Here is an 18,708-nt window from a genome sequence, read left to right as displayed (position 1 = left end):
TGAACTGCACTCCATCCTTACTCGTGACTGAGCCTTACGAGGAGGCTACTTTATAGTCTTACAGTCATGATGCTGTCACTTGTTTACCTGCGGTATGTTCCAAACAGGCGTTTTTAGAACATTCAATATATTGTATTTGTTCTGGTTTCAATTGAGCATGTGTCCAAAATGATTAGCAAATTCTTCCCCTAAAAGCATTCCAGCTTTTTCAGAATCAGAGTTGTACCAAGAATTTGGCATTAACTTCTTTAATAATGTTTTTTTTTTTTTTTCTTTTTAAATTAAACTTTCATCGTTGTCCATTTGGCAATTGATTTTTAATGTTATCTAAAAAAGACTTAAAGGCACCCTGTGTTTGTTGTGCTGTGTTTTTACAAGTGGGTCCCTGTTTTTTCGTTTTCGATTTTTTCACAAACTCGTATTCCTCCCCATGGTTTCCTAATTATTGCACTGATCTACGGTAACACACCAAGCGGCCATGTGCCAACAAAACAGGACTGCTTGACAAGTAAACATGGATGTAAACAAGCAGGTTTAAAACTGTACAAGAAATCGGCTCTTCAAATGTTCAGGAGGAAGGAAATTAATACATTTGTGAGACCTCAAGGATACACCCAATGTGTTTTGGTGAGTAAAACTGAATGCTAATGTTACTTTGTTTGTTTACAAGAAAACCCCACAGGACACCTTTAAGATCTGAAACCAATTTTCTAGGGGCTTCAGTGTTCATGTTATGCAGAGAAACGGGTAAGATCTTATATATGCATTTTTTAAAAAACTTTGGATCATGTTAAGTGACGTTGAGCACGTCTGAAACATGGCTTTTGTGCCAGTTTTATTGCAATATTCTAAATGGACTGAAACAATTATCGTCACGCTCAGTGCAAAAACCTGTTTAATGTGCCCAAGCTTTCTCTTTTTCACCCTATTTTTGAATTATTCTAAAGGTTAACATAATGCTTAATGCTTCTGGTCTACCTCCTGTTTTGCATTAAAACTCTAAATAAACGTAATGATATAAACGTAACAAGTAAAGACCACTCATGTGTAAGCAGTGATACAAAATACATTCTTTTATTCATTCATCATTGTAAATACACACACAAATCAATGCAAAGTATCAACACAAACAATATTTAGTAGGATATAAATCTTGACACCATTTACACACCATTTACACAAACTATTTTGGAAATTAATGTGCTTGTCTCTTCTTTTGTAATTCCCTTTTCTCGACGCATCCAGTCTGTAATATCACTCCAATCTATCCCTCTCCCTTTTGCCTAAACTATTCCGAATCTATCCAAACTGTCCCTCGTTACTCTTCTCACCTAGATCATTCTGCTGTTACGTTTTAAGATTCATATTTTTTAATTATATGTACATGATATACACTGATTCTTAAATACATTTTCATTGCTTCCGATCTATTTACAATATAAGAGCTTATTGATATTTTTAAATGGTTACAAAATATGTGTGGTTGATGCTCTAAAGAAAACATTAAAGCAAAAAAGAGGCAAATGTGATAATATATTGACTATAGGTAAAAAGCATTGCTTCACCTCCAGAACAACAGGACTCTATTGTGTTTCATGAGAAGAAAAGAATGCAGTCGTGTCTGAAAAAACAGGAAAATAAACGGGGCCGAGCGCCGGCACACAAAAATGTTTCGATTCAAACGCCGTCTCTCTTTGATCCTCTTTAGGTTTATGGAGCATTTTTTGCAACTCTAATCACTCTCCTCGCGTCTCCATTCCTACTGGCTTCGCAAATGGAAAAAAAAGAAAAAAAAACTGCACTCCCAATCGGATCCTTGAATCCCGTTCATGTGATTGGAAAAGCAGAACCATTCTCTGTCTGGTATCGGAACCACTAAGTCTGCCGCGGAGCACTACCTCCGCACACAGTTTTTAACCCACACGGTTGTATCGCAATGGACTGCAGCTGTATCTGACAGATCAAACGAGGTTTCCGCGGCGGACACAATACATTATCTCTCTTCTTGTGGCTAGAAATCGGGGGCGAGGAGCTAATGTCCCAGATGAAACTCATCACTCTGATGTAAATGTTCTTGCATTCTTTGGTTTAAGAGTACCGCGCGTCGCATAGAAGACTCAGGATGCTGCTGGAGCGCTGGAGTAAAGCTCTGGTGTAAACAGTGTACGCAATTAGTTCCCTCGTATGATATGACTGGTATTCGGTGGGTCTGGATGCAGCTCATGTTGTAAAAGTCTTGCATAGTGACGGCTGAATTCTTCAAGACTTAAAGACAAACAGCATGTAAAAAGGGAGACATTGAAATTTGACAAAACAGACGGAACACCAGATTCAGTAATGAAACACAGGATGTCCCACATCTGATCCTCGACACTGGAGTTTGGTAAAGATTGTACTGAGCAGTAAAAATATGGCTTGTCCGTAAATGGTCTACTTGTCTTATTATTATTATTATTATTATTATAAGTTGAAGCTTGATGGAAGACTGCTACATCTGTCGTCTCCATTACAAAATTGTCCACACCAATCAGCATCAACTGGCTAACTCCATGGCTCCCTGAATGTCATGAGAATGTGTCGAAAGTTTGTCCATGAGCTCACTGATCTCACAGACCCGTGAGGTGCGTGTAATGCTTGTGTGTGTGACGGTGCGCGTTTGTATGTGGGTTCGGGGATGGACCACTCACAGCAAACACATTAAAGCAATCCTGTTTGCTCTCGGCTTGCCAAATAGCGAGCTTGAACCCACACAGTCTGTTCTGTCTCTTGTTAGTCTCTGTCTTTTACTCCTTTCAATGCAGCCACAACCCATCCTTTCAAAAACTTTCCCTGGCAGATGGACACAGAGGCCTCTACGCCGATAGCAGCTGCCTCCGCTTCAGATCTTCTGGCACATGTGGAGCCTGGACTTGGACGAGGAGGTGGCGTCTTTCCACACCTTGCAGGAAAGGCCCTTGGCACAGTCGCAGCGCTGGAAGATTTCCAAGCCGTGAGAGCCTTTCTTCCTCTGCTTGGTGCACACCTCTCCCTGCTGCAGCACTGGCTTGCAGATTTTGGTCCAGAAATGGCGGGCGCAGCAGTAGCCCTCCGAGCAGTCGGATGAACGCAGGCAAGGGTCGCCCTCGTGACCTAAAAGATCAAGACAAGAAACGGTAATGATCAGTCTTGAACCAGCAGACCAGCCCAGTCGCCAGGATAAAATGTTAGCAGTTAATGTTTCTGCGAGCCGCTGATAAGTTAAAAATGTCATAGGCTACGTACTTTATTTGCATTTCCACAAAATGTTTAACATCACATTTACATTACATGTTGAGTACCTGACTTTTAATATGAGGACATGGAGGGTACAGTGGTGGACCACGGTGAAACCAGGGGAAATGTTTGGTGTTCCAACATCTCTAAACGTGTCACTACTGGATATTTTAAAGGAGACCTCGGGACAGTTTCCAACTGTTTTTGTGGCAACAAAAGACAGATATTTTTTACAGAAAGCCAAGCCGTATGCAGCCGTGTTTGCGGTCACAGAAACCTTATATTTTGGACAGGAAGTCACGGTGTGGTGAACTCTAACTGGGTGTTTTTAAACAAGACACTAGGACACTTCCCTGCAGTGTTTGTGGCGACCAAAACAGGTATTTGAAGCCAAGACATGAAGGTTTTTCCAAACACTAACCAAGTGGTTTTTGTGCCTATATGTAACCCATTCATAAGCACGACATTGTGACGAGAGAAACATTTAGAATTGGACCTAAACAAGTGTATAGTTTCAACATGAAGACACTTGAAGAAAGCTTTAACGTATCTGCGGTTTTCTGCAGAAATGCACTTTGCCAGCAATTATTCTGGCTGCTTTGAGCAGACGACAAATCTCCACACAGTATATGGAGTTGGCATATAGAAAGAAAAGAAAAAAGTTCTTCATCAAGAGCTGCGTGAAATCATAACCATCCAGTATCTTGGAGCTATGCTGCTCCGGTTCAATAAAGCAACGGAAGTGTATCATTATTGTTCATTAAGCTGTTATGTTTTCCATACAACCCTTTCTTCACGTTTCAGTTCAGATTGCATTATGTGTGGTCACGTCAGAGACGAAGGAAACGCATGGAGCTTTCAACGTAAATCAAGCAAACAAGTGCTTATTCTGTTTATTAACCGTATCGTCCCATCTGGTCTGGCTCTGATATTTTGGCAGGTTACTCTAATGAATGCATAATTAGTACAGTTTAGTCATGCCGTTTTTTTTGTTTGTTGTTGTTTTTTAATATTTTAAATGTGTGTCACCTCGTGCCAAAAGCTGCTTCACCATTCAAGATTCAGAGTCATCCTGTATCGCCTACAAAACCACACTTTGCTGATTAGTTATTTCAATACGAGGTTCCAACCATCAGCGTGATGGACCGCCGGTTCAATGCGTTAACAGATTCTCTGGCTGGAGTTTTTCCTCAAGCAGCGACTTGCATAAGGCCATTATAATGTAATAATGTTTAAGGAGAGGGAGCAAGTGGAGCACAAATAAAAGTAAATGGCCATATTTATAGCAACTTTAAGCACTGCTGCTATTTTCACATTGATTCTAGTGTGGCAGCTGCTGTCTTGAGGGTGCATTTAGAGTTGAGTAATTTAACTGTCTCATTAAACGTATTGCTTTATGGATGGGCCCTTGCGTTAACTTAAATAAGGTGACATGAACGCTGAGCAGGGGGCTCCAAGAGTTATTAGCTATAATCGTGCCAAACCTGCATTCTGTGGTTTATACTTGCGTGTAGTGCGATGTGTGCTGTCAATGAAAGTGTTTGTGCGGCTTTATGTAGGTGCAGAAAACAGCAGGGGCATTGTGGTTTTCTTGCGCTCCCCGTGCTGTGCTTCGGGCTCTCAGACACTGACATATGAGCAGAGAGGGGTAATTATCAACATAGTTTGTGGACTGGCGTCGCCCATGAACTCTGTAGGACACGCAGACAGCCAACAACTGAAAGACTCAGCCACCCAGACCAGATCCAGTGAGGACAAGGGCCGAAAAAAAACAAGAGTGAACATTTAGACATGGCAGGTTTTCCATGTTTTAAAGTAGACATGTTTTCTTCCTTTGTTTCATATTGGATCTTCTGCATGTAAAAGATCTTGAAGGTTAAAAAAGGTTCAAGTCAGCACTGACAGAAACACTCCTCATGAAACGCCTCGCAAGTAACCCCGCCTTAAACACACGTTTGCAATTGATTTAGCTCAGCAGCCCCAGTGATGTTAACATTGCTGGGTCAGGCATGTGTGAGCTGACCAATCAGAGGAGTTTTCAGGAGGAGGGCTTAAAAGAAACAGGAGCTGGAATACAGTATAGTGCTGCAGTGCCTGACATGGTAAGAACAATTATGTGTGTTTTAAACACTAAAGCATGTAAACCTACTCTTGTAGACACCAAAAGTAAAATGATGAGCCTGAAGATGAGCATAATATGTCTCCTACAGAACAGCAGAGCTATGCGATCAGACCTCACCTTTGAGAGAATGCTTAGCGTGTGCCTTCCCAGTCTTCCGCCAGCTTTGCTCTTTGGTGGCGAGTTTGTTGTGCTCATCTAAAGCTGATATGTGAGGCGAGAGCACGCTCTCAGAGATAGGGATGCAAATATCTGCAGACAGAAAGAAGAAGACAGACTTATAAAACATGGCAGAAAGCAATACCAACCCTCCTCACTTTGTCAAGGAGAGTACAGACCAGATTGTTCAGGCTGATGGCAAACTTGGCTGGTTCAAAGATCAGATAGTAGCTTGTTTTACTGAGGCTTTTGGAACAGTTAACTGCAGCTTTAAAGGCATGCAACCTTATATATGTGTAGGTCACCTATGGCAAAGACATGCTGTTTATTAACGAGAAAGGCCTTTCTCAAATGTGACCAGTGATTCCTAACCTCTGGGCATCGTTTAAATACAGCTCAACTCCAGTTTAGGATTGTGTCTGAAAGCATGTGTTCAACATTATTTAAATGTGTTGGCTCCTTCGTTGCATCTCTGGGCTACATATTGTGGTGCAGTTTGTTCGGTGACCTGGAAACAAGTCACTTTTTCCAGAACATCTGCGTAAGACAAGAAATCTAATTTCTGAGTCGAACCCCGCAGCCACGTTGTAACTGATGCTGACGTGCACCGAGACGTACAGTTACTGCAGCGGTTCCCAGGGCAGCACATGGCATCTCGGTGGCAGCGCTTCTTCCTCCTGCGGCAGGTGAGGCAGCGCGAGGGGGCCTGCTGAGGGCTGTGGCAGTAGCTTCCCACGCTGCACTCCTTATCGTTGCTACATGGATACACCTGCTGAGGAAACAGATGGATTTACTCAACCTGCAAGAACATTTACTGGATTCATAAATTATCCTACGTTGCACAAGTGTGTTTATCTTTTAAAAAAAAAGAAGAAAAAAAAGCACAATTTCAGTGATAACGATCAACAGCTCTTGCCAAGTAAAACCTGCAAACCAGGGGTTACCCCTCTCAGGAATGTGCGGCGCCTGACACTTGACTGCATTATTACGTGACAGGCGCAGGTTTGTCGATAAGAATCAAGGATATGCCGTGTTGGTGCCAGTGCGGTTGTTTTGCTGTGCCGAGCGTGAGCAGGTCTTAAAGAAAAGCTTTGTGACTAGCAGGGGAGATTGTTGCCTTCAATATGCGGCCGTAATTTATTTGCGTCAGGGTGATTTAACAACATGAAAAACAGACACACGCTGGAATAAACGTAACTTATTCCCTTAATTATCGCTCAGAATGGGACGTATCAGGAGGCCGCTCTCTGGAGAGTCACAGACCGGCTTGGTGGACGCGGTTCCTGCACAGTCACGTTGATCCTGACAAACGTCAAACGTCCCATGTCGTAAATCGATCTCTTTTTTTCAGCAGTGACCCGTCTTGCGATGGTGTAATATCCTCCCAGATTCATTTAATTTAAAACATCAGCTATGTCCGCAAAAGTTCACCCAGTTGCAAGTTGTTAAAGAGAGGGAACGTGGTGGAGTTTGTCGGTCACAACTCACAACCCAGCAAACCCCTACTTACCCAGACCAAACACGATAACTGCATTCCTTCTCAGTGCATTCCAGGCACCACGGGTTGCAAAATTAAAATTGTAGAAGTTAACAAGCGACATAAAAACCCTTGTTATGTTCAGGTTTGAGGTCTTCGCACCAACCCAACTGAAACAGGGACGTGGTGTGTCCAGACCTTCTTCTTAAAAGGTAGACTTTAGCAAAAATAAAAAAAATCTTAAGGTCCCCCTGTTGGGCAATGTTTGGTTTTGCCCTCACTTCACAGTAACTCAAAATAAATTATTTTGGGCTAATCTTTACAAAAACCGGCATCAAAAACATATGGTTCTGTCTCGTTGTTTCTCGGCCTTTAAAAAATTTACACAGTGCACTTTTAAACTGCCGTGCAAAATTTATGCTGGAACAAAACCTGGGCCTTCGACTAACGCCAAACTCAACTGCAATTCATCTTGGTAGAAAACTGCACATTTTACTGTAACAGCAGTGCACTTTGTCAATGAGGTACTCAATCCAAGAATATATAATGATTATTACAGCTATTTTATGTGTATTTGTGTGCACTTGATTCGCATCTGGTTAGACGCTTACTGCATTTCATTGTCTCTGTACTTGTACTGTGCACATTGACAATAAAGTTGAATCTAATCTAATCTAATCCAATCTAATCTAATCAGCAAAACACATATATGCATGTAAATGAACTGCGCTGTCTCGAGAGAGGAACACTGAGGGGAAACCAGGTGTTTTTATTTTAAACTGTAATTTTTTTAAGTTCCTGTAAGAGTCACTTTATATGTAATTAAAGATTTCCTGCCCGGTTGCTCATTGTTTACAGTTTGAGAATTACAACTTTGCTCGTTTCATGAGAACCCTAACCCTGCTTTTTAAGTTTCATAAACGTAACAATCGGTATTTTTTTGGACATCAAAACCAAATGCCACTCACCCCCTCGCTGTACTTGAGGCGGTGGCAGGGGTCTTGGCAGTACGCGGAGATCTAAAGCGTTTGTAAATGAAGCCAAACGTCTCTGCGAGGCCAGATACCATTGGGGGTAAGTAGGAAAATATGCTGCTTGTTTGTTTTGGGTGAACTGACTACAAGTTGTGGTCCCTCTGCACCCAATTTTAGTGGACAACATGTTGTAGGGATTAACATGTCTCTCACTGGTGTGGTCATTTTTTTTTTCAGATCCCAGACAATAGAGCTATTAGAGTTTCCAAACCAAGAAAAACCACTTCAATTTCTCTCCATGTCTCTCAGTGTTCAGAGGCTTAATGAGTCTACAGACATAATTGAGGGGTGATTACTGTAGCTAATCATACTCCTTTATAGGCAATTTGGCATTGTTTTTGCTTTCGTATTTCTTTGTTTTTACACAGAAAGATTGAGGTGTATTCTGTTGTCCGGCAGAGCTTTAAGTCTTTCTTTCCCATAAGCACGCGGAAAGTAAAAAACGGCACTTTAACAAACACAACATCCACCGTCCGAAACAGTGAGAAGTACAATTAAAGCCTCTTTCCACAACAAGCGCTGAGCGCCAGTGGGAGGTTTTACTGGAACGGCTATCTTGATATAATTCCTTACACATGCAAATCCTGTTAGGCTTGGAGCAGGAGCAAAGGAGTTTTTGACACAAATCATATCACAAATCAAATGAACTCTTCAGACAACTGGACTAATGTTGCACATTTGTACTCATCAAAGAGAGAGGTACATTTCGAGCAGCTGCGAGGAAGCGTCAGTACCGTGGCGCGAGTCCACATCCGCCGAGCGAGACACAATAACAGGTCAAGCCACTGTGTTCCTACAATCGCTGCACATCTTTATCTTATTTTAGGCGTTTCGGTTTGATTTCAAGGTTTTGTTATTCGAGCGGATGGACTGAGTTGTCAAGACATTCTCGCAACACAACACCTATTCAAGTATGCAGATCTGGAAAACGTCGTAGGATATGGATCCTGACTGCGTAAATTACGTCCAGTGTTAACTGACATTAGAACAACATGTTTGGCTGGCACACCACCACCGGCACCACAACCACATTGAGCTGGCACCACACTGACAGATCTGATTTAGTGTGGCTTACCACTGACAAACATGGAGCAATAAACATGAGAACGAACAAGGAAGAGGTTTCAATCAGTTAAATCATTATAGCCACAAAGAATACCAAAAAACTCCATTTGGGGTTACGAAGGTCAGCTGAGGGGGGGGGGCCGCCATGTCCAAGAGAGCAGGCGAACATGAGAGTGTACGCCACATGTTAAAATCAACTCTTCGACAAATATCAGTATTTCAGCACATTTAGCAGTTGTTACTTGACGTGCCTCAGAAAGCGAACAAGATTAGACTCGTTGGACGGGCGCCATAGTGACTTTCTCAGGCTGGAAACACATGGAGGCAATGATACAGGCACAGAAAAATGAGCAGGAATATTAAATGGAATGCTCATTAATCATTATGACAGATCCCCATAAAGCAGATGCTTAATGTGTTGATGAAAGTAACAAAGCCCCAAAAAGTTTGATGGATTGTAAGTTTTCCTTAATTACTACTGTGTTAAGAATTGTTCTCAGGACATTCAGAGGCTTTACTTAGAAAAAGAGACGCTCCACTCCGAAGATGAATAATGACTTCTGCAGTTCCGGGGGAACTTTCTTAAATCTGAGAAAATAACCCTGGTGATTCCATTTGGGTTATCTTTTCTGAATGAAGAACAAGTTGAACATACATTCTAAAAAATGGATGTTTGACAGGAAGGAAGGACCGGAAATACATCAGTCAAGATTTCTACCATACCTTTCTTAAACTCTCTCTCGCAAGTCACAAACTTGGTCGCCCATGAAATCTGACATCCTCTTTCATACAGCAACATTTTAAAAGTTATTATGGATTATGAAAGATTATAAACAAAGGATTATTTGCGCACTGCTTAATTGAATGTCTTGATGTAATTTGCTGATTATTTGTTTCCTATATATGAAATTTTTTATGCTGCTGTCTTGGTGAGGAATTGTCTTGGCTCCCTTGTAAATGTTGAGAGATTCTGAATCTCAATGAAAAAGTAAAAACAACAATCATCTTACAGGGATACAGACTGATATGTTGTCCTTCCTGCAGAGAGTTAGATAAGTAAATTGGAACATCACATTTGGCACAAGAGCACTGGGGTTGTTAGCCTAGCTTAGCATAAAGACTGGAAAAAGGGGGGGGGGGGAGAAGAAGAGAAGAGCTAGCTTGGCTCTCTCTTCGATCAAACCTCAATAGTTAACATCATGTTTCACCTCTGTTCATTCTTTGAGTACTGTAAAAACATCATGTTCTGGTTTCAGAGGGAGTTAAATGGTGTAGCTGTATCTTGACAGTGGAGCATTTCGACACAGAAAGAGATAACCTGTTTGAGGGTGAATGTTCATCTTTGGCCGACCTTCACTGAGAAAGACTGTTCAGAATCAACTCCGGATTGTATTTGGTAGACTATTGTTTCCAGTCTCAAAGATGAACTTTCAGTTTTTTTTGTTTTCGTGTCAACATCGCCCTGGACTTTTGGTTTTGTCAAGGAGGGAAAATATGCTGAAAATATGTTCTGAGGAGAAGTCCGAGAAAGTTCAGCAGGAGTTTTTTTTTTTTTTTTTTTACCCCCTGACGTTAAAAAATGTGCTGTTATCTTAATATGAGGACAAATGGGCTCGGCCACGTGCAGTCGTACTTCATACTACCTGCTCTGATTCCTATCTGTCTTTCTGGCCAGCAGGCTTGGATCGATTACAGTGCATACTGCATATGGAGGGAGGGAGTGGAAAAGGAGAAAAAAAAAAAAAAAGGCCGGGGCTCACCTCTTCCATCACGGCTCGAGACAGCCCTTTGAAACCCAATGATACGAGGCTGACCCTCAAATCAGGGCCGATGATCTCGCCTTATCTTGTCATGTTTTAAAATGCCTCATTCACAAACTTCTGAGGCCCGGCGCTACATTTGGGATGCGTCTCATTCATCTCGCATCTTTTTTTTTTTTTTTTTTTCCCCACTGCTGCTCCCTTATTTTTCCCTAGATGGCCTTCACACATAAAAGCACAGCCTTGGATCCTGCGCAGGAAGTGGGCTCAAAATTATGTCTCTTGGTATGCTGGTGAGACGATAAAGGAAGAGACAGACAGAGCCATAAGGGAAGCCCCCGGCCCTGTCTCGTGCTGCTCTCGTGCTGGTTAAGCGCCGCGGCTTTGAAGAGGAACCTCAGAGTGTGCGGGAGCAACAATCTCCAAGGGATTTACTGCAGGATATACAGGGCTTTGAACCCTCCCCCCCCTGGTCTTTGGGTCCCTTATTTACCTCTCTCGAGTCATTCCAAAGTGCTGATATAATTCGATGGAAGCGCCCTGTAATGCTTAAAAATAACAAAAAGGAATGTCTGCTCTGTTTAGTTTGAGTCTGAGGGTTGAAACTCACAGAGACTGTGAGGGAAGTTCAACCTGTTTTGCTTTATTAATGTTTTCTTTGAACCCTCTCATTGACTTACAGACTGCGTGCACACACTTTAAAAAGATCTATTTAAAGCAATCAACCCATCGTTTGTTGTTAACTTAAAGCAACATTACGCAACTTTTTTTTACCTTTAAACAACAGCCTCCACATCATGTTTGATGGTTCAGTGTCTTGTAACCGGGTGAATGGTGTCTCTGTCTCAGCCACTCCGCCTCTCTATCGCTTGTTGCTGCACTGTGTTACCTCAGCGAGAGCTCCTACATTATGTGTTACAGACACATTCGTTCTTATAGAAGTTTTTAAAGAAGCATGATGAACATATTTGCAGATAGAGATTTAAAACTCTCGTGGGACCCTTTTTGTTCAAGTTTGAAGAAAACATAAATGATGGAAACCTGCTGCATGTCTCTCAAACTTTGTTTTCACATGAAACATTGCAAACCATGATGAAGGTCACCGTTGAACTCCCCCTTCTACACTTTTATAATACTTACTGGGAGCAGTTTGACGTATCGTCTTTGCTCAAATGATGGAACAAAGCAGCTCCAAGAGGAGCAGCTGCAGCTGGTGCTCGTGTGAAATTTGGAAACGATTCTCCAAATTGAGAAAATGTGTGACTGAACAGACCGCTGATCCGACTTAATGTTTTAAGGGTGCTGATTAAGCTTCAGCGATTAAATGATTAGTCGTCACCTTTGAAATAAACTGTCAACTATTTTAATAATTGACAATCCGGTTTGAGTAATAAGTAAAAATTCTCTGATTCCTGCTTCCTAAATGTGAATGTTTTCTGGTTTCTTTACTCCCCTGTGACAGTAAACTGAATATATTTGGGTTGTGGACACAGAAAGACATTTGAGGATGTCGTTTTGGAAACAATGATCGCTGTTTTTCATCGCCTTCAGACATTTTATAGACCAAAAAACTAGTTTGTTTAACTAACTTTACAGTTGGCTTCACATAAAAAGAAGACTTTGAAGTGAACTAGCCCCAAATCACTGACAGTGTAAAATGAGAAGAGCTTCCATTGTTTTCGTCTGAGACAAAAGCACAGAAATCTCCATTGAAGCTCCAGCGCAGGACTCGTCCACACATCCTGAGCTCCGTGTCGTGATTGCACTTGACCTTCGGAGATCAGGCTCGTAACCTGAAACTGTGAATGCCGTTAATGGGTGGCAGGGGCCTTACAGAGTCAAATAAACGATGTCACTGAATAAACAAACTTCATATGCCCTGAAAGCACAGACAGCCGGTATCAGATAACATAGGGATGGCTGCGCACAAGTCGCTCATACAGACCACGTCTTCAAACACGGCTTTGGCGTCTTTCATCACTCAAAACACATGTGTTTATGGCCGCGTCCCTTTGAGTGCTACGATTCCAAAGTCTCCAAACACGAGACCCTCCTTAAGTTAAGTATACATTCCGAGTTGGTCTTATTCATCGGACGCGAAGGGAGGCACGCGGTCGGCGCGCACGACTGCTCTCTTCAAAGACTATCAAAACGAGAGAGGAGGGGGAAAGCTCTTGATGGGGAACTAGGATGCGTGCTGCTCTAAAAGGTGTAATCCTGCGGAATGAGAGGTGCACAGGTCTCCTCTCTCATTAACAGGTCCAATTACAGTAAAAGGAGGTTTCCACTGGTGGCCCCTAATGGCTCCAGTGCAGGACCCTCACAGCACCCGAGGGACCCACAGGCTGGGGAGGCGGCGGGACGGGAAGACTGAAGCACTAACAAGCACTCACACCTCTCTCTGCCTTTTCTCTCTCTTTCGCAGCTCATTAGGATCACCGAACAGTCATTTTAGGTTACGGGGGGGTCGAGACGGAGAGAGAGAGAGAGAGAAATGGACGTGGCTCTGCTTTTTATAGGCCGAGCTTGTTAAAGTAATCTCTGCGTTGGATGAAATAAAGCTGAGGCTGACTGACCGCCGGCTGGCGTTTCGCAGACACGTACCGCATGAATGCCGCCACGCTGTCGGTTCCCTTGTGGGATCAGAGGTTGCAGTGGCGAGCACTTCCCGGCCCGTGCTATCTGACTCTGTTGGTTCCCTTCCAAGGAGGCAGCAGTGCCACCCACGAGCGGCCGGCTGTCAAGGTCTGAGAGGGCGCACGTTTTGGTTTTGTCGGTTTGGCCGGGCGATCACCAGAACCCGACCCTGCTCTTGTGTGTGATTAATGTCACCCTTATCGCCAAACGTTGTCAGCAGCTACAGGAAATAAAAACACATTAAGCTGTCAAGTGCTTCCTCCAACCAAAAAGGTTTTTGAGCAGCTTTCCTAAACTGATGGGTAAAACACCAAAATTACACTCTCGTTTCCTGCTGCGGAGGCTCGTCTCCGCGGGGTGGCTGGACCCTCTCCCTTGATAATTTGCCACATGTGAAAGTGAGCCGGTCGGGGCGATTGCTGGGGAAGTTCCTCGTAATTTTCGGAGACAATTTTCAGGCCTCCAAAGAGCCGCCTCACGCCACATCAAAATGTTGTCTCTTCTTGTGTTTGACAGTTCAAAAACGGTGGTGAATCACTGAGATTCTCCCTCGCGTTCACACTGCCAAGCTCACACATCCTGAACACCGCTGCAAGTCCCCCAGAGGTGTGAACATCTGCCAGCTATTCCTCACCAATTGTAACAAACTCAGCAGCGTGGCAGCTTGACCGTAAATCTGCTCGTATCGGCACCGAGGTTTCCCATAATGCACGCGGCCAGGGGGGAGAAATTTGAGCTGATTTTCCAAACTCACACCCAAAACCTTAATCAGCAGTAATTCACTTCACAAACACAGACGGGGTATGAAAATACCTCGGGGTGCCTACCGTGAGCCACGCTGGACAGGAAAAAAAAAAACACACCTCATTAACGTGCTGTTTTATGATTAACACGTCCAAAAGTGTTGCACTCCCGATGCTCCATATACGCCACACGTTGCTGCTGCAGCCTCATGAAGAGCGCAGACTTGTTATCTTTGATTTATTTTGCTCATAAACGACCACTTTACGATGAGACGCAGAAGGTCAGCGCAGTTTGCTCGCCAGCGTCAAGCCGCATGCCTGGCCAAGGCTGAGCTGCGGCTGTTACTTTACAACTCTGGAAAACCTCCTGGCAGCCAGAACACACACAAGCACATATATATATATATATATATATATATATATATATATATATATATATACACACACACCCCTGTCATAGCCGTCTTCATTTGGACACACCATGACATTTTACTTTTGTTACAAGCAGAATGGCACAGACATGCACACATTCTGCCGCCCCCTCCCTTTTAGTCGACCCGTCCAAACCGCTCAACATTATTGCGATGGCAAAGATGTAAGCAGGCGTTCAAATTGAGGTCTGGCAGGGGTTGCTTGAGGTTGGACCTCCACACTCCGCGGAGGAGAGAGTGAGCGAGTGGCTTTTCCATAATTTCTCCTGTCTGAGCTGGATGTCAGAGCGCTGCCCTCAGCACTGCTGCGCGCTTCACCGATATCCACCGCTATCACCGCCGCAAGTCATATTACAGACAGCCGAACGACGGGCCAAACGTTGACACGAGCCGGCGCTGAATCTCGAGCGAGAAACAGCATCAAGGAAAGAAGAGAACTCTGGCTGCTGTGGAGGGGGGGAGGAGGAGGTGATGGAGATGTGGCAGTGCCATCTGCTGCTCAGAAAGATCAGCAGCTCTGAGCTCAGCATGATCACGTGTTTAATTAAAACTTTAAAAAGTGCACTATGTGGTTGCAGGGAACACATATTAATCAGAAGAGAAAAAATATTTTGTTGGTTTTAAGCCTGAGCAGACTGATCTTAAAAGGACAACACAGTGTCGTGCTGTTCTACTTTGGCTATGTTTGGCGGACCCTGCCACCTTTCTACCTTTAACCATCAATCTTCCAAAAATTAAGATAAAATTTCCTCCTACAAGAAATTATTTTCTATTCAAGAGCTTCGCTTTCCCAGCCAAGCAGCGAATGCACAGCTGAAGCTCCTCACTTGATGAAAACTCGTAGTCTTCACCACTTTTTATGTTTTATGCCAAATCTTGAACATTTTTCTGCTCCCACTGTTTCCCCTCAAACTACAGCGATAGCACTCTGTTGAAACAGCAGGAATTGATAACTCTTTGAGTGGGTATTAAGTGGTCGGTAAGAGTATCCCTCAGAGGCCCCACAGTAAGAATCTCATAATCCCAGCAAGCGTCTGGACCACTTTAATGACACTAAGACCCAGACAGAAAATTACCCCAAGTGTTAACTTTTTCTCACATTTCTGGCATTGATGATTTACTGTGGAAGTGCGCTGCTGCAGCCGACTGTGGCGTCAGGTCTGCGAGGCAATTAGGGTTTATGAGGGGTCCAATCCCTGCAATTTCCAATAACGATTCACACGTGAGTGAGCGGGCGGATTTCTCACTTGTACACCTCGAGATACTCCGCCGTTTTGGAGACGTGCCCGCACAATTACGCACGCTTATCACGATCGACACATCATTTAATTTCGATTTCATTCATTTTTACTCGCTGTGGTTAATAGAATTAGTTAACACGTTTAGAATCGTTTTACAACCCTTTAAAATAAACGATTCCACTGGCGCTAATCCGTAAAACCAATTTAGAGCTGTGCGCAAATGCGCGTAAAATAAGCCCTCAGACAATTCAGTGAATTAATTACCTGCGTAAGGATGTTATATTTCTTGGTGACTCCGCTGTGGGCGGTGGTGGAGCGGTTTGTAGCGGGTGTAGGTGTCTCTTCCGACAGAACAGGCTTGATGGAGTTCGCCTTCGGGCGCGCCTCTGATACCTGGGATGTCCCCGTCTTCAGCGTAGCGACGAGAAACATCACAGCACAGCATCTATTCCAAGTTGAGAGGAGCATCCTTGAGAACAAAAAAAGAAAAAAAAAATACTACAAAACGCACACACAAAAAAACTAAAATAACCTTTAACACTGTGCCGCCGAAATCGGGTTTCTCAATGGGACGTGTGCGCCCTGTCAGTGTCCATGCGTCACGCTCGCCCGGCTGCAGTAAAGAGGAGCGATGAGGCCAAGTTTGTGCTCCAGAAAATCAGATATTCAGAGGAACGAGTGCCATCGACACAGTTACGTGAACAAAAAAAAAAAAAAACACAGGGAGCCAAGCGCGGAAGGGGGAAACAACTAGAATCTGTGAATCTGTAAGGAAAAAAAACGGTGCTGATGCTCTGAGCGTCTGGGAGAAAGTTGACAAGAGGTCTCCACTCTGTCTCCGTCTGGCTGTGAGTGCGCGCTCGCTCCTGCAGCCGGGGTGTTTTATGATCTCGGATACTTTCTTTTTATAGGATTCTAATGAGTTTGCTTCCTCCGCCCCTATTCACCACTGACAAAGAATGAAACTGATCTGTGTGCGGCACTGCTGCCTCGCGCATTGTCGTCTCGACACCGGCACCAGGAGCCCCGCTGGGAGTAAGCTATAAAATTATACACTGTGTGTTTTAACTGGTCGCTTGACCCCCCCCTTTTTTTTTTTTTACTGCGAGGCGGTCGGAAATGGGAATGCTGATTTAAAAAAAAAAAAAAGATGAAGAAGAAAAAGAAAACGTCAGGCTTCTTTAAAGAGGGTTTTGTAAGCAACGTGGAACATTTTGCGAGAATGGATGTGTCGCTCCCAGGAAAAGAGTTACCTGTGTGCGTAAAAAAAAAAAAAAAAATGTGAAACCTTGGAAAAATTTCACCCCGAGCCCATCTCGACCACACGTAGCTGAGGTTTTGTCACTGCGATGATGTCCTGACCATTTATCCAGCATTCCGGAATAACTTAGAATAAAAAACGCTATCTGATAACCATTGTTTCCCCTCTGTGGGAAAGACATCCCTCATGATGTAAAGGAATGCCAATGGTGATAAAGTTAGTGATAATAGAGACTCCTTTGTCTGAATGTCGGAGCCATGAATCAGGATTACTTATATTCATGTTGGTTAGATAACACGCGTGGAGGCACAATGAGCTCTTTCAGCTTCAGGCAGGTAAAGCCGGTGATTCTGGAGGAATGATGCGTTCACGTTCTGTCTGGAGACAGTTCATCTCTGTGACATCACCACGTTTTAAAACAAAAAAACTCTCTTTTTTGGAAATGTGTGCCTTTATTTCAGTGTGGTAAAGTAACTGAGTACATTTACTCAAGCACAGTTCTGATGTGCGTACACTTCACTGGAGTATTTCCATTGTTTGCTACTTTATACTTCTACTCCACAACAATTTGCAGAAAAATATTACTCACTGTACTTTTTTACTCCACGACATTTATTTCACAACTTTGCAGATTACATGCTGCATCAGAGCCCGAGTAGCTCATGTTTAACTTCATTGATTTTCTTATCAGCAAGTAGAAATAATAAAATAAACACTGATTCTTTCACTGGGGTTTTCAATACACAAAGTACATTTACTGCCAGAATAGGTTTTTTCTCATTTACATTTAACTTCAACTACTAGTTACTTTGCAGATTACATGCTGCATCAAAGTGAAGTATTTATTACATTTTTTAAACAGTAATTAGGGAAAAAAAACACACATTTTGATCAGAGAAATGCGAAATATCAGATCTGATAATCAATCAGGTAATCAGTCGATCCACAGTATCAGTAAAACACTACATATGATATCTTTACTTTTACTCAAGTACCGCTCCATGATACAACACTGGGTACTATTTCAGACAGAGAACAGAAACATCCATAAAATCGTCTTCTCTGAGCATCAGCGCCATGAAATGGAAAACATGATGCACACATAGTAACCACAGCGCATGTAAATCAAGCACAAAGGCCATCTTATCGATGTAAAAAAAAATAATAATAATAAAAAAATGTGACTGTGACTCTCCGCCTAATAATTCTTTAGTCTCCACACAAGTTGGGACTTCCTATTCAAGCCTGGAAGCTCGGCTGGGCTGGGATGAAACCAGAATACCGGTAAAGGCTTCTGACCTCAAAAGCGATCCATCACAGGCTCCAATTCAAAGTGTCAAGTTCTTTTGTTGGGGACAATGGACAACCAACTAAACCGGGGAGTGGGAGGAAGTATTGGACTTGTTTGATGTAACTGTAGATGCTTAAAGAGGTGATACTATTTTAGTCACCTTTGTCACCTGAGTCCACAGTGATTTAACTTGAAAGACTGTCACCAGACAGATGCTTGTTTCGCAGGAATACGTTTT

At 43.1% G+C, this 18,708-nt stretch overlaps 1 protein-coding gene across 3 annotated transcripts; it reads right to left on the bottom strand.

Moving 5' to 3' along the window:
- Positions 1–1,058: 1,058 nt before the first annotated feature.
- dkk2 (dickkopf WNT signaling pathway inhibitor 2) lies at positions 1,059–16,915 on the bottom strand. Of its 3 annotated transcripts, XM_037116773.1 has the most exons (5): positions 16,451–16,915; positions 16,183–16,363; positions 6,149–6,302; positions 5,492–5,623; positions 1,059–3,129 (listed from the first exon to the last, which is right to left on the bottom strand). In XM_037116773.1, exons 2-5 carry the CDS (start codon positions 16,348–16,350, stop codon positions 2,879–2,881), a joined length of 705 nt encoding a protein of 234 aa, XP_036972668.1. In that variant the 5' UTR covers positions 16,351–16,363; positions 16,451–16,915; the 3' UTR covers positions 1,059–2,878. The 3 variants fall into 3 exon arrangements, with proteins under 3 accessions (XP_036972668.1, XP_036972652.1, XP_036972660.1); XM_037116757.1 differs by having other exon boundaries at positions 16,183–16,915; XM_037116765.1 differs by having other exon boundaries at positions 6,149–6,299; positions 16,183–16,915.
- Positions 16,916–18,708: the final 1,793 nt, after the last annotated feature.

The sequence above is a fragment of the Acanthopagrus latus genome, chromosome 1, assembly GCF_904848185.1.
Source record: "Acanthopagrus latus isolate v.2019 chromosome 1, fAcaLat1.1, whole genome shotgun sequence".
Taxonomy (NCBI): domain Eukaryota; kingdom Metazoa; phylum Chordata; class Actinopteri; order Spariformes; family Sparidae; genus Acanthopagrus; species Acanthopagrus latus.
This window is presented reverse-complemented; position numbering and strand designations above follow the sequence as displayed.

Coding starts and splice junctions, on each gene's coding strand:
- dkk2 (XM_037116757.1), bottom strand. CDS start 16,386: ATGCTCCTCTCAACTTGGAATAGATGCTGTGCTGTGATGTTTCTCGTC. Junction 6,303..16,182: donor AATATAACATCCTTACGCAG/GTAATTAATTCA, acceptor CTGTTTCCTCAG/CAGGTGTATCCATGTAGCAA. Junction 5,624..6,148: donor TGGGAACCGCTGCAGTAACT/GTACGTCTCGGT, acceptor TTCTGTCTGCAG/ATATTTGCATCCCTATCTCT.